The 15,833-nt window shown below is 40.0% G+C and overlaps 1 protein-coding gene across 1 annotated transcript in view; it reads left to right on the forward strand.

Annotated features, from left to right (window-relative positions):
• Positions 1-15,833, forward strand: part of CUNH12orf43 (chromosome unknown C12orf43 homolog) — a 35,600-nt gene that overhangs the window by 13,873 nt on the left and 5,894 nt on the right. The window contains exons 3-5 of the mRNA XM_089653278.1: positions 587-685; positions 769-839; positions 7,884-7,974. Of these exons, the coding sequence (XP_089509404.1) occupies positions 587-685; positions 769-839; positions 7,884-7,974 (261 nt within the window). The remainder of the gene's footprint in view (positions 1-586; positions 686-768; positions 840-7,883; positions 7,975-15,833) is intronic.

Below are 15,833 nucleotides of genomic sequence, written 5' to 3' on the forward strand. Positions count from 1 at the left end.
ACTAAGTGCATTGGCTCATGCTATGGTCATACAGACACATGTGCATACTTGAGTCAGTTTGTTCAATTGCCAAATAGCCTACCTTTATGTTTCTAGATTATACGAAGAAACTGACACAGTCACAGGAGTATAATATACATTCTGTGCAGATCATGAATTGGTGGATATTGAACCAAGGTCCTCAGTATAAACCACTAAGTTATCTGGTGTCATGTTGCTTCCTGTATTACAATTTGTTATTAGACAATAGGGCACATTCACACCAGCCCGCACCCTAAAATGCATGCAACCTGGTATCATTGAGAGTAGGGGTGGTGCTTTGCATTGTTACAAGGCACTGTTGACTTTTTTCTCTGTTATCAAGTGGCACAAAATTAAACTTTGTTTAAGTCTATGCACCACAGGGTGGTATGGTAAGTTGCACTGTGTAAAATGCATCCAAACAACCTACCTCAGTGCAGTGTTGTGGTGTGAACAGGACACATACAAAAGAAATGTCTTCTACGTGCGGGTTCAACGCCACTCAGTGGAAGTAGTGTGAATGAGACCTAATGGATGTGTATGTAAACCTGTGCTCTCTCTACAGGGTTCGCCCTGACAACCATGAGCATGATGGAAATGAACTGCAAACTACACCTGAATTTCGCACACATGTAGCCAAGAAGCTTGCTGCCATACTGGACAGGTAAATGAAGTATCCTGATACTCTGACATAGGCCACCTGACGGTGTACCCTTTATGTTTATCAGCTTTTCTTGTGACTTTCAGCTGCATTAAAGAAGTTCCAGGAAGCGGCAATCTGCAAGAGCATAAAGAAGAAACTGAACCAGAAGATGAAGGTAAGTATATGTAAAGCCCAATTTATTTTTTACTTTGTATAAGGAAGAGAATGATTAAAACACTTTTTATTGCTATCTCTGTCTCATTGGGAAAATTTCTGTTTATGTCCTAACCTGAAGTCACAAGAAGAAAAGAGGAAATCTCTCCAAAGTGAAGGAATTCATCGTTGACCGTATCATTGAAACAGATGTCCCCAGTAGAAGCTTTCTCTTGTATTCCTGTTCTGGTGGCAAATCACTTTCTGTCTTGGTGACAGTGGCCACTGGGATAATAGGGAGAGTAAGTCACCCTAATGGAGTCACAGTGGGGGAATAAGCTTGCACAATTCTTTTAAATTTAGAACATGGAGCATATGCTGTGGCCGTCACAGTTAGCACAAAGGACAGAGAATGGAAAGCTGCATACCTCGCAGCTCTCTGTCCCCGCTTGGCCCAGAGCAGAGGGAGGGGGAGCTTGTTAACTCTAACCCTTTGCAGTCTATGCTTGTGTGTTATCACTGCATGGGCAGAGAGAGGGATGTGAGCTGTTTGCTGACACCTTACATCCCTATGACATGTTCGCACCTGGGGGGATCTGCGCCAGTTTTCTATATGAAAAACTGCCGTACTCTGTTAATCAGGTACACACCCTGCGCTAGTTTCTATTTCACTCTGTATTTCAATCTTTTTATTCAAGTTTTAGAGAGAAAAAAACTATTCTTCCAATGGCAGGAAATATCACTTACATGTAACTTGGATAAACAGAAAGTGTGATAAGTATGGATATACAGAATAGGGATTGGTATGAACTCGGTTACTATCAAGAATGTCGGCTGGCAATAAACAAAGCCCATGTGAACTGTAAGCTCTTCACAAACCATATGTATTTAGCAGTTGGATTTAATTCAATCTATAAATGACAGCCTAACATTTACAGGAGTTCTATTTCACTTTGAAATAGAAACTGGTGCAGATAGACTTGAAACAGGTATATTTGCTCTGTTAATGTGCCACTTATGAAAGCGTACTGCGCCATTATAATGGCACAGGAAGTGTGGCTAATTCTCAGCAAAAACACTAAGATAAAAATGACAGTGGTCTTGTACCCATGGATGTATGTTCTTTTGACCGGTTTCTTTTGATGTATCTGGAAACTGCCTTTCTTTATCGTACATCATGGGACACAGAGCAGGCTATATTCATTACTATCTGGGTTTTGCACCACATATGGGTGAATGGACATGTGCAGACCAAAGAGGAAGTCCTCCTCTATATAACCCTTTCCATACAGGAAGTACCTCCAGTTTTTTCGCCAGTGTCTGAAGGTGATGGTCACGGATATTATACTCTGTGAGAACACTGCTTTTCCAAAAATTGTTCTTTTAGTAATCAAGGGGCTGACTGATCGGATCCATTTGGATGGCTGAACCCTAAGATAAATGTTACTTGAGCCTCGTATGGAAGGACTCAATAAGGTTTTGCCTGTAATGCGACTTTTTTTGGTGCTGGACAATGTGTCACAGAACCCTGTGCATGTTCTAATGACCAAGGTGTTTCTGGCAGGGTGCTGTACGGGTCCAAGAGACCCCCTTGGTTTTCTCAAGAGTAAGAGAAGAAAAAGAGATGTATTTTAAATGCATTCTTGGAAGGGTAGTCTCAATACTCTTTTTTTGCAATATATGCATTTTTAAGTACTGATCTTTTCTGTGCAATTACAGCAGTAAAGCTTAATCACAGCCTTGGTGCCTGTTGTTTTATATTTGGCCAATAGGGGGCATCAGGTGTTAGTTATGCTCTGAGAGCTCTGTGTATTCTTGGCAACATGTCTTACTTGCTTGAAGTCATGACAATGAACAGATGGACTCTTGATATTTAGTAATGGAGCACCTGCAAGGGCCACAAGCCAGAGCATAGGGCAAGCGGGGTAGTCCACCACGCACGTGTATTAGCGCTCAGAAGCCAAAGGTAGCCGTGTTACTTAGGGAAGCAGTGTCTTCCATGTCGGTCTTCTGTTAGCTACGGCAAGGAACACAGAGCAGGCTATCCATCTGGGCACGTGAGTACTTGGGTGTGGTTACAGGAGGCCAATGTGGACTATGTACAGGTTTAAGTGTTGCATCTTGCTGTTAGGCTGTGATAGTTGCTGATGCTGGTTTACAGCCTTGCATAGTGGGGTGCTGAACTGGCAGGTTGGCTGTTGTGCAAAAACAAGCCCCGGTTGCATTTGTTATTGCGCTTTTGAGTAAGCAATGTCTTCCAGAAAGCGGCGTGGTGGACTTACAGCAGGAAGGGGCACATGTGCCGCCGTCAGGTTCTGAGGATCCTAGTCTGGGTTCTGCTGACAGACCATGGACGACTGGTTAATCTGAGCCACTGAGCTTATCCATCATTGTGGAGGGTCAGGCAGAGGACTCGGGAGTCAATGCCTGAGGAGGTCCTTGCATGTTTGACTTCACAGTCCAAGAGATTGTTGGTGCAATCTCTAATGGAAATTGTCCATGTAGGATTTAAATTGCCTCCATTGAAGATATCTGAAGCTTCCTGCTCCTCTCTGGGTTCGCTGCGGCCTCTGCAGAACACTCAAGCCTTTTCATTGCACCCTCTTTTAGATATTATCTTTGTCCCTCTCAAGAGGTTTTCCATCTTGTATCCCTTGGAAGAGAAATTGGTTAAGAAATGGAGCATGCTGGCTGTTGAATAGGAATTTAACCTGTCCAGTAGAAAATGCCCAGATGTCATTGCTAAAAGCTTTGTTTGCTCTGACTGGGTCTGCAGTGCAACTTGCTGTAGTGGCAATTGGGGTTTATCAGTCCCTGCAGGACCGTGTTAAACGGTTGGTTAGGAATCTCCCTGGTCAGGGAAAGGTTGCTGCTGAGAAGGTAGCAGATTTACCCTGCGCCTTGTGCTTTGCAGTGAATGCCCTAAAATACTGAATTCAGCTGGTTTTGTGGTTGGCTCTGTTGTCAGTGCACATGTGTAGAATATTGTGTTAAAAAGTTTGTCAGCTGAATTGCCTTGCAAAAAACTGCTGGCTGGATTCCCTTTTTCATGGGGAGCAACTGTTTGGCTAGGATTTGGATAAGTATATCCATAAAATCTCAGAGAGAAAAAGTACCCTATTTCTGGTTAAAACGAGAAGTAAGCACCCATCTTTTAAAGCAGCAGGTGCCTCTGTTGCAAGCTCTGCTTCTTCCAGGTAGTTATGATGGCCACAGGCATCTGGGTCCAGAGGCAAACTTCAGGGACAGGGGCAGAAGAAGCCCTGGAGTCAGAAGCCCGCTAAGGTAGTCTCTAAGCCATCCTTATGAAGAGGCGCCTCCACTCGTGCGGGTGGGGGGAAGGCTTCTGTATTTTTTAAATGTATGGATGGAGGGGATCCAGGTCAAGTGGGTGATTTCCACAGTTTCTCAGTGGTACAGACTAGAATTTTGTGTTTTCCCCCCTCCTCGTTTTCTGAGGTTGAATATTCCCTTGGATCAGCTGAAGAGAAACTTGTTGTTTCAAGCCCTCGATCGCTTGTTATCACAAGGAGTGATTGTGGAGGTGCCCTCATGCGAGAGATTTGCAGGGTTCTACCCAACACTATTCACGATTCCAAAGCCAAATGGAGATGTGAGGCCTATCCTAGATCTCAAGGCTTTAAACCAGTCTCTAGTTGTCCTTCTGTTTCGGATGAAATCAGTCCGTTCAGTAGTGGCCTCGTTGCAGATGGGAGATTTTCTCGCATCCATAGATATCAGAGGAAAGAAGATCGGAATCCTTATTTGTATTGCCGGAAGCGGCCAGGAAAGAGTAAGCTGCATCTTAAGCAACTATTTCTCATTGGATCTGTCAGTTAATCATTCAGGCCTATGGTTTGAAGGGAAAGGATCCACCCTTTCGGGTTAGGGTGCCTTCTACCAGAGTTGTGGGAGCCTCTTGGGTGATTCGTAAAGCATCAGTGGCTCAGGTTTTCTATGCCACCACTTGGTCTTCTGTGCATACATTCACAACGTTCTACCAGGTGGATGTTAGGGCTGCAGAGGATACGGCCTTTGGTTGCAGTGTTGCAGTGGAAGAATAGGTCCTGGTCTAATAGCGGTTTCTGTGAGTGTGTCTCCCTCCCCTCAAGTATATTGCTTTGGAACATCCCAGATAGTAATGAATATAGCCTGCTCTGTGTCCTGTGATGTACAATAAAGAAAATTGGATTTTTCTCTATGTACTTTCCTGTAAAAATTCATTTCTTAGAGTACATCCCAGGACACAGAGGTCCCGCGCCTCTTTCTGGGATTTTCAATGCTTGCTACAAAACTGAGGTACTTCCTGTATGGGAAGGGGTTATATACAGTTGCACTCAATAAATTTGAATATCAAAAAGTTAATTTTATTTCAGTAATTTAATTGAAAATGTGAAACTCCTACATATATTCATTACACAGAGTGATCTATTTCAATTGTTTCTTTCTTTTAATTTTGATGATTATGACTTACAGCTAGCGAAAACCCAAAATTGAGTATCTCAGTAAATTAGAATGTTGTGAAAAAGTTCAATATTGTAGACTCATGGGGGTTTATTTACTAAAGCTGGAGAGTCCAAAATCAGACTCCCTTCTGCATAGAAACCAATCAGCTTCCAGGTTTCATTGCCAAAGCTTCATTGAACAAGCTGAGGTTAGAAGCTGATTGGTTTCTATGCAGAAGGGAGTCTGATTTTGGACTCTCCAGCTTTAGTAAATAAACCCCATGGTGTCACACTCTAATCGGCTAATTAACTAAAAACACCTATAATGGTTTCCTGAGCTTTTAAAAGATCTCTGTCTGGTTCAGTAGGTTACACAATCATGGGGAAGACTGCTGATTTGACAGTTGTCCAGAAGACAGTTATTGACACCCCTCTGCAAGGAGGGTAAGTCACAAAATGTCATTGCTAAAGAAGCTGGCTTTTCACAGAGTGCTGTATCCAAGCATATCAATGGAAAGTTGAGTGGAAGGAAAAAAGTATCATAGAATAACGTGCACAAGCAACAGGAATAATTGCAGCCTTGAGAGGATTGTGAAGCAAAGGCCGTTCAAGAATTTGGGGGAGATTCACAAGGAGTGGACTACGGCTGGTGTCAGTGCTTCAAGAGCCACCACACACAGACATATCCAGGACATGAACTAAAACTGTCGCATTCCTTGTGTCAAGCCACTCCTGCACCAGAGACGATGTTAGAAGCATTCCATTTGGAAATCAGGGACTCAGAGTCTGGAGGAAGGGTGGAGAGGCACAGAATCCAAGTTGCATGAGGTCCATTGTGAAGTTTCCACAGTCAGTGATGTAATTTGCTGTTGTTGCTCCTATCAAGTACAAAGTCAGCACAGCCCTCTACCAGGAAATTCTAGAGCACTTTATGCTTCCCTCTGCTGACCAGCTTTATGGAGATGTTGATTTCATTTTCCAGCAGGACTTGGCACCTGCCCAGACTGCCAAAAGTAGCAATACCTAGTTTATTGATCATGGTATCACTGTGCTTGATTGGCCAGCAAACTCACCTGACCTAAACCCCAAAGAGAATCTGTGGGGTATTGTCAAGAGGAAGACAAGACACCACACCCAACAATGCAGACGAGCTGAAAGCAACCCGGGCTTCCGTAACACCTCGGCAGTGCCACAGGCTGATCGCCTCCATGCCACGCTGCATTGATGCAGTAATTCATGCAAAAGAAGCCCTGACCAAGTATTGAGTGCATACTATACTGTACATGGACATACTTTTCAGTAAGCCAACATTTCTGCATTAAAAATCTTTTTTTTTGTTTGTTTTTTTTTTGGTCTTATGTAATATTCACATTTTCTGAGTTACTGAATTTTGGGTTTTCACTAGCTGTGAGCCATAATCATCGAAATTTAAAGAAAGAAATGCTTGAAATATTTTACTCTGTGTGTAATGAATCTATATAAAATATGAGTTTCACTTTTTGAATTGAATTACTGAAATAAATTATCTTTTTGATGATCTAATTTGAGATGCACCTGTAGAGGGGGGACTTTGGTTGGCCAATGTCCATTCACCTGTAGGTGTCGCATTACCCAGATAGTAATGAGTATAGCTTGCTCTGTGTCCTGTGATGTACTCTAAGAAATTGATTTTACAGGTGAGTATGTAAAAAAAACCCCAAAGTTTTGTTAACCTCTTCACGCCAGCGCCTCCCAGCCCTTTAAAGGTTTTCGGACACCGGGTCACAATCGCAAGGGGAGATCAGGACCTTTCCGTGAGACACAGACATATCTGCTGGGAGCACACAGGGCATGCGCTCTCTGCACATATGTGTTTTCAATTGATACGCAAATATGCGGCCGCTCGGCGTCAAGGCCTAGCAGCTGAGAGGCCGCATATTTGCATACAGTTGGTGTCAAGGTATTAAATAAAAAAAATTAAAAAAAAAATGACAGAGGTTCTAACTCCTGCCTTTCCCAAACGTAAAAATACGTTTTAGCTTGATACACTTTAAATGGAAAAATAATGACCTAACATGTCTGTAGCCATTAAATAAACTTTTTTTTTCTAGTTTTATCCTTATTTGCAAGTATTTTTATAGTCTGTTGTTTCTGTTAAAACACTATTTCATTTTTACGTGTATGGAATAGTCTAACAAAAAGGGGCCTGTGCTCTGTAGTATACTTTATACATTTCTAGTGCAGTTTTTGTTAATAAGACCACTAATTGACCAGTTATGCCAGCTAAATAGCCCATTAACAGAGAGAGTTGAACGCTTTGAGGTTTGCTATATTATATTTTGTTTTTGTTACTAAAGATATTACTATAAAGATATTTGTAAAAAGTGACAGTTCTTTTTATTTTCAGCTGGGTTCATGAAATTAAAAAATTAGTCACATGGCTACAGTTAAGATCCGTATCCTGGTGGTAAAGCTTTGTAAATTAAGCTTTATGGAATGTTTATAATTTAGATGCTAGTTGATTTTTCGTCACTCTGCTGCCTTTTTAAATATACCTTTTCTCCTTGTTAATGCATTTTGTACTTGGGCTAAATATTAGATTTAAGTCAACTCACACTCTCTCCCTATTCTGTTGTTGAAAGGTTTTCGGTTATTAAGCACATCCATTCCTGGGGATCCTGGCACTGTGGCAGCTTCTGCCCTTCCAAAGCGCAGGGCAGCATATTCTACCAGGTGAGGTGGCAAGGTTTTCCTAGCATAAACCAAAATAATTTATGTATACTGCTTAAAAAAATTAAAGGAACACTTTGAAAACACATCAGATCTAAATGGAAAAAAATATCTATGCTGGATATCTATACTGATATGGACTGGGTAATGTGTTAGGAACGTAAGGATACCCCATCGTTTGATGGAAATGAAAATGATCAACCTACAGAGAATGAATTCAAAGACACCCTGAAAGTCAAATTGAAAAAATGCTGCAGCAGGCTAGTCCATTTTGCTGAAATTTCAATTGCAGCAACTCAAAATGGTACTCAGTAGTGTGTATGGCCCCCACGTGCTTGTATGCATACCTGACGTCAGGGCATGCTCCTAATGAGATGAAGGATGGTGTCCAGGGGTATTTCCTCCCATATCTGGACCAGGGTATCACTGAGCTCCTGGACAGTCTGAGGTGCTACCTGGGGGCATCGGCTGGACCGAAACATGATATTTCAGAGGTGTTCTGTTAGATTTAGGTCAGGCGAGCATGGGGGCCATTCAGTGGTATCAATTCCTTCATCCTCCAGGAACTGCCTGCATACTCTCATCACGAGGCAGGGCATTGTCGCGCACCAGGATGAAACCAGGATGGGTCCAAGGATTTCATCCTGATACCTAATGGCAGTCAGGGTGCCATTGTCTAGCCTGTAGAGGTCTGTGTGTCCCTCCAGGGATATGCCTTCCCAGACCATCACTGACCCACCATCAAAACGGTTATGTTGAACGATGTTGCAGGCAGCATAACATTCTTCACGGCTTCTCCAGACCCTTTCACGTCTGTCACATGTGCTCAGGGTGAACCTGCTCTCATCTGTGAAAAGCATAGGATGCCAGTGGCAGACCTGCCAATTCTGCTGTTCAATGGCAAATGCCAATTGGCTCTGTGGTGCCAGGCAGTAAGCACAGGGCCCACTAGAGCTGTAGGGCTCTGGCAGTGCTCATCTTGTTCCTTCTTGCACAAAGGAGCAGATAACGGTCCTGCTGATGGGTTAAGGACCTTCTATGGCCCTGTCCAGCTCTCATAGAGGAACTGCCTGTCTCCTGGAATCTCCTCCATGCTCTTGATACAGTGCTGGGAGACACAGCAAATCTGGCAATGGCACGTATTGATGTGCCATCCTGGAGGAGTTGGACTGCCTGTACAACCTCTGTAGGGTCCAGGTATCGCCTCATGCTACCAGTAGTGACACTGACCCTAGCCAAATGCAAAACTAGTGAAAAACAGAAAAGATGAGTAGGGAAAAAATGGCAGTGGCCTCCACCTGTAAAACCATATCTGTTTTGGGGGTCGTCTTATTGTTGCCCTTCTAGTGCACCTGTTGTTAATTTCATTAACAGCAAAGCAGCTGAAACTGATTAACAACCCCCTCTGCTACTTATCTCACCAGATCAATATCCCAGGAGTGTAATTGACTTGATGCTATACTCTGATTAAAAAGTGTTCCTTTTTATTTGAGCAGTGTACAATTGCTGTATTCGTTTTTAAAAAAGTGATGGCCCGTCAGCTTTAGCTTCCTATAACTTGGAGAAGTAAGTTCTCTATAATTATTCATAGTATTACATTTGTATCGTTGTGGATGTTTTATGTCTCATAGGCAGCCAAATGTGTAGATTTAAAGAATGTGGCTCAACAACAATATGACCAAAGCCAACTTTTATTATTTATCAACTACCTCAATTTTTTTTAAGCTCTTATTATAAATAATAAAAACAAATTGTTAGCTTGTTGCCCCCTTTTATAAAAATATTATACTGAATAACTTTTAAATAAGTACATTTTAACAATAAATCTTACACCTGTACACTAGATATAAAAAAAACTACTGCTGCACATGGCTGCTGTGGATTCCTTTTACTCAAAGCCTCCCATGGACAGCATCCCCCAGGTCTGATATCTGGCAGGTCCACTATTAGAGGTGAGCCCATATCATGAATGGTGGTAGGAATCACTGCAAGGAATAAATAAGAATACCACGGGTAAAAACTAAGAAGAATTGGAATAATATGAGCAGTTTATATCACTAGAAGTAAAGAGGACATTGATTATTAATGATTTACCTTATTATTATGTGGTGGATTTTTATTGTTCACAGGGTGGTAGCAAGATGTTTAATTATTTAAGTGTTAAATTATGAAGGCGCAGCAGTAGTTTTTTTATATCTGTTGTTTTATATAGGTTGTGCGAGCACAATTATCTGGTTGCAGCCTTTGATTTGATTCTTTTCACTAATATAGATATATACATGAGATTGGGAGTACTTAATTTCACAATTATATTTTTAAAACACATTGATAACAAATATAATTTTACACTGGTAGCTTAGGATAGACACACTATAAATTTACATTCACCCTGTGCACTGTACACTAACAGGCTTATATGAAGCCATCCTTTTTTTAAGGTGCAATCTCCAGGTCTTTTGCCCCAGTCCTGGCTTGAGTATCTAGCATGTCACTTACCCAGAATACGCATGTAGCCAATGACATCAGACAAGTTTGAACTCCTACACATCCTGGATGCTTAATCCAGGTCAATAATTCAATTGATTATGCATACAAGGTCAGGATGGCAGCTCTGGAGGCTGAACCCTTTAAAACAAGTGAACAATGGTAACTCTCTTACCCCCCCCCCCCCCAGTTTTTTTTAATAAGATGCTTTCATTGTAATTAAGGACTCAAAAATCATAGCACTACCTTGTTTTTATAGACCTAATCATATTATTGTTTTTCTTTTCTTACACTATACCAATGCTAAACTGCACTACAGAGCAAGTGTAATATCTAGTGATTTTTTTTTTTTTGTAGTTTTGTTTTTTTGTTTTATTTTTTTTTCAGTGGACTATAGTTAAAACACCATCCTCAATGTTTCAAGGCTGAGCTGATGTTTACTCTATTATGCATTGTTCAAAAAGCACCTCCCTCCAAAATGCAACTTGTCATTTTCCTTCAGAATGTTTGCATTAGTTTTCCAAATACCCAAGTTCTTCTTATCTGTTTAAAACATACTCATCAGTAGTAGGCAAAAAGGAAACTCTCCAGTTTTAAAAGCAGCTAAACTATCATTATTATATCAAAGGGTAAGCCCCCTTGTTTTGAACGTCTTTAGGATTGTTTCCTAGCTTTTTAAGATTTTAAAATAGAATCACTTGCAAAATATAAAACTTGGAGAAACTTTTTTTTAAGCAGTAGAGTTTCCAATAGTGATGATTTTTGATCAGTGGATATTTAAAGTCACATGGTGTGATGATATAGGAGAGTCCAACAGAAAAAATGGTGTGTGTGATGGCTACTTTTGTTAATAGCATACAAAATCAAATTAATGTCATATGTTCACTTTTACCACTACAGACTCAACACTTTGTGTACCAGTACAGGGAGTGTTGAATTCCTGCGTTCCTGTCGCATGTTGTTCCTTCCGTTGATGCTTATGTCACTGCTGTGTACTGTCATGGGGTCAGAAGATGGGATCACATAATGCTTCAAAGGATGCAGGCATCCAACACCTTTGAATGAATGCTGCAGAATCTATTGAAGGCTGTAATATTTCAAGAGAGTGCAAAGTGCAGATAGGAGATGCAGACTGCTGGAGTAGAAATAATAAAAACGTGTGTGTGTGTGTGTGTATATATATGTATATATATATATATATATATATATATATATATATATATATATATAATTTTTTTTTTTTTTTTTTTTACAGCGATCTGCTGTACAGCCTGCTTTAAGAGTGTGGGTTTTTTTTTGGTTTTTTTTTGGTGGGGGGGGCTGCAACAGTGTCACTTTATAAGTGGTTGTATACCCTTGCATATACCAAGTGAAGTGATTGGCCTCAGTTGATACAGAGAGATGAAACCAATCCTCCTACATAGGTTGTTCCCATCTATCAGCAGTCTTCTTGTCGTCTATTCAAAGTGCTGAATTTACAAAGCTTGTTTGAGATTACAGAAAAAAAACCCTGTAATATTAATGTGATACCTACATGATCATGTGTATAAAAAAACTTCAAATGTGCTGAATAAACAGAACAGTTGTTTGACAAGATGCTGAGTGTATCTTTTTGTGCCTGTTCCCTATTGCAGTAGTTATTATTAATTTGGAACCACTGATGTATATAAGGATAGGTGCTTCATATCTATAAAACTGTCAGTATTAATGTCCAGAACAATTACTAAAGTTGTCCTTAATGTGTTACTAAACCCAGGACCCTGCATTCACTATATCTGGTCTCCCACAGTACACACAACATGGAAATACAATTATTTTAGTAAATATAAACTGCTAAATACTTTTTCTCATCAGCAGTTAGAGCAGTCTTGTGAATTCTATCAGTATCCAGCAGGTCACTGGTTAAAGCTTGTAGGAGGAGATTTCATTCTCCCCTATAAGGCTGCATGACCCCTGACCCTCTGTCTTGACAGTGCTGATTGGCCCTGTGCTTATCACATGCACTCTCTCAAGAAAAGAAAAAAAACTCTAGCAATACACACCAAACTGAGCATGTGCAGCTTGTCCTCAAACCTCTGTTTTATCAGGAGATAAATTGGGGATGGTGGAAGAACGGGAGGATCAGTGAAGACAGGATCAAACATCCTTTTTACACAATGTGGAGGATTAACTCCTTAGGTTCTACAGCGAGTATAACAAGCTTTACTGCATACACAGACTGATTTTACTGTTGTGGGTTTAGTAACACTGTAAAGCTCTGTAAAAAAAAAAAATGTATCATCTTACCATCTTTTTTCTTTCTTTTTTTTTCTATCACATAAATACACCAACAACAGTATGTGACAAGTTTGATAGCATTGCTTTACATAATACAATGAATCCAGAAAAAAGGAAAAAACTTATGCAAATCCTTTATGCTGTTAGTAGCAGTAGAGAATCACTGAAAAAAAAATGTAATTCTGTTTATTGTTCGGTTGTTATACTGTGGAAGTATAAAGTGCAGCATACAATGTAACACTATATAAATAGTAATATATTTACAGAAGATTATTTTCTCAGTTATGTGGGGTATATTTGTATGCTGAACACAATTCTGTAATGACAGAATGGTTAATTTGTTTTTCCAATATTCTTTGAAAGGCATAGATAATTCCACCTGCACTGACATTTCAGTGGGCTTATAGTTACCTCTGAAAAATGTGAAACTCACTGAAGTAAGAGCCAGGCAAAAGTCTAGAATATACTGTACATTAGTGGAATTAGCCAGTAATGTGGAACTGTTTCAGACACACAACAGAAATGGACTTTATGCTGGTACACAATGCTTAACTAGACAAGTCCTACAACTATTAATTTTTTTATATTCCCCTACCAATATAACTGATGTTGCCAACTCAAAGAAACCAAACATTTCAAATTTCTGATATGTACCTGCTGTACCAGATACTTGTATGAAAAAGTATCCTGTTTTCTTTGTATTGCTTCCTTTTGTGTGAAATCCCTGTTGTTCCTGCCAGTTCCTCTGCTTTCCTATTAAAAACTGACTACACTAGGCATGAAAGCACAATGTGGTCAGCTCTCTAGCTGACCCCCAGCTCTTATGCAGCTGAGAACAGAGGGTATGTAATCACTTAGAAAAAGAGGGAGAAAAAGGTGTATGCAATGCCTTCATAAAGTATTCCGACTCCTTTCACTTTTTTCAATTTTGTTATGTTGCAACACTCAGTACCCCATAATGACAAAGTAAAACAGAATTTTAGAAATGTCTGTGAATTTATTAAAAAGAAAAAAAGGGAATATAGTGATGTACCGATATATCGGCCACTGAAAATTATCAGCTGAAAATAGGGTTATCGACATTTTTCCGATAGAAAAATAATGGTGATTGACTTCAATGCATGATCGTGTTCCATTGACTTCAATGCAAAATCGCGTCCCATTGACTTCAAAGAAAAAACCACCCCCTATTGATTTCAATACAGAATCGTGTCCCATTGACTTCAATGAAAAAACACCCCCTATTGACTTCAATACAGAATCGTGTTCCATTGACTTCAATGAAAAAAGGTCTCTGTTTAAGTCTTTTCATTTTATATATATTTAATTTTATTTTCTGTCCAATTTTTGTGTTATTTTCAATAAAAGTTATTTTACATGATTGGATTGTTTTTTAAACTCCTATTCATTTACATTCATAGTGTTATTTAAAAAGTTGAATACAATTTTAAATATAAATAAATATATTTCTTAAAAAAAACTGTTCATTTCGGTTTCGATTTTAAACCAAGTGCATCCTGAATTTTCGATTTCGGTGCACCACTACTGAAATATCACATGTGCTTGACCACCTCCCGTCCGGCCGTTGTATATAAGCGGCCGGATGGTGGCACTGCAGGGTCGGGTGGCCGTTTATAAACGGCCTCCCCGCACCCTGCTTGTGCGCGCTTCCTGGGAGCTCCGGACACAGTGAAACACCGATCGTCAGACGGGACCTCTGTACGAGGTCCCGATCATGTGATCACTGATTGGCCAATCAGTGATCGCATGCAAAGTAGTAAGCAAGATGTCACTTGTGACATCATTGCTTACTACGTGTGAAATCTGTGAATGATCACAGAGGTCACATGGTACAAGGCTATTCACAACAGCCTTGTACCATGTGACAAGCTGTGACCAATCACAGCTCACTCAGTAGTTCTCAATGGCTGCAAAAAACAGACAGAGTTAAGGAGAAATGATTGCTTTTACATCCTATATGGGTGTAAAAGCAATCAGTGTAAAAAAAAAAAAACATCACCCCCCACAAGTAGTACAGTGTCACCATGGTGACACTGTACTGCTAGGGTGACAGTATGTTAAAAAAAAACCCATAAATAATAATATAAAGAAATAAAATAAAAAATGTTTAAAAATTATAATTTTCGGTTATAAACTAATTTGGCTTTTTTTTTTTTTTACTAAAAAGATAACTGATTAAATTTTGGCCAAGATTTATGATGAAATATTACTTATTTGCAAAATTTTGTAGGAAAAACACTTTTTTTCAAAATATTTGGACTTTTTCATTTACATAGCAAAAAAATAAAAATCGAAGCGGTGAATAAATACCACCAAAATAAAGCTTTCTCTGACTCAAAAAATGGTAAAAAATTCATATGGGTACAGTGTTGCATGACCGCGCAATTTTCATTCAAAGTGTGATAGCGCTGAAAGCTGAAAATTGCCCTGGACAGGAAGGGGGTAAAAGTGTCCGAACAGGAAGTGGTTAATTATTCAGACCTTTTACTCAGCACTTTGTTGAAGCACCTTTGGCAGCAATCGCAGTCTTAAGTCTTTTTGGGTATGATAGGACAAGCCTTATAACACCTGGATTGGGGGATTTCCTTCCATTTTTCTTTTCAAATACTCTCAAGCGCAGTCAGGTTGGAAGGGGACTGATGGCGGATAGCTTTTTTTCAGGTCTCTCCAGAAATGTTCAAGTCAGGGCTCCGGCTGGGCACTCTAGGACATTCACAGAGTTGTGAATGTGCCTAGGATCATGGTCATGTTGTAAAGTGTCCAATCAATTTAATGTACCATAGGTGGATTCCAATCAAGGTGTAGAAACATCTCAGCAAAATTGAAGAGAAATAGGAGGCACCTCAGCTAAATTTCAAGTGTAGTTGCTAAGGCTGCGTTCACACTTGAGTGTTTTGTAGCTTGAAGCTCAAAATTCCAAAACGCTCAAACTTAAAAACTCAATTGCTTTCTATGGTGCCTGTTCGCACCAAGATGCCTATTCAAGTGTGAATAGGCATCATAGAGAACAATTGATTTTTTAAGTTTGAGCTTTTTTGGAGCTTCAAGCTACAAGACACTCAAGTGTGAATGCAGCCAAC

The sequence above is a fragment of the Staurois parvus genome, unplaced genomic scaffold, assembly GCF_062004578.1.
Source record: "Staurois parvus isolate SC_StPar_1 unplaced genomic scaffold, SC_StPar_1.0 ptg000704l, whole genome shotgun sequence".
Classification (NCBI taxonomy): domain Eukaryota; kingdom Metazoa; phylum Chordata; class Amphibia; order Anura; family Ranidae; genus Staurois; species Staurois parvus.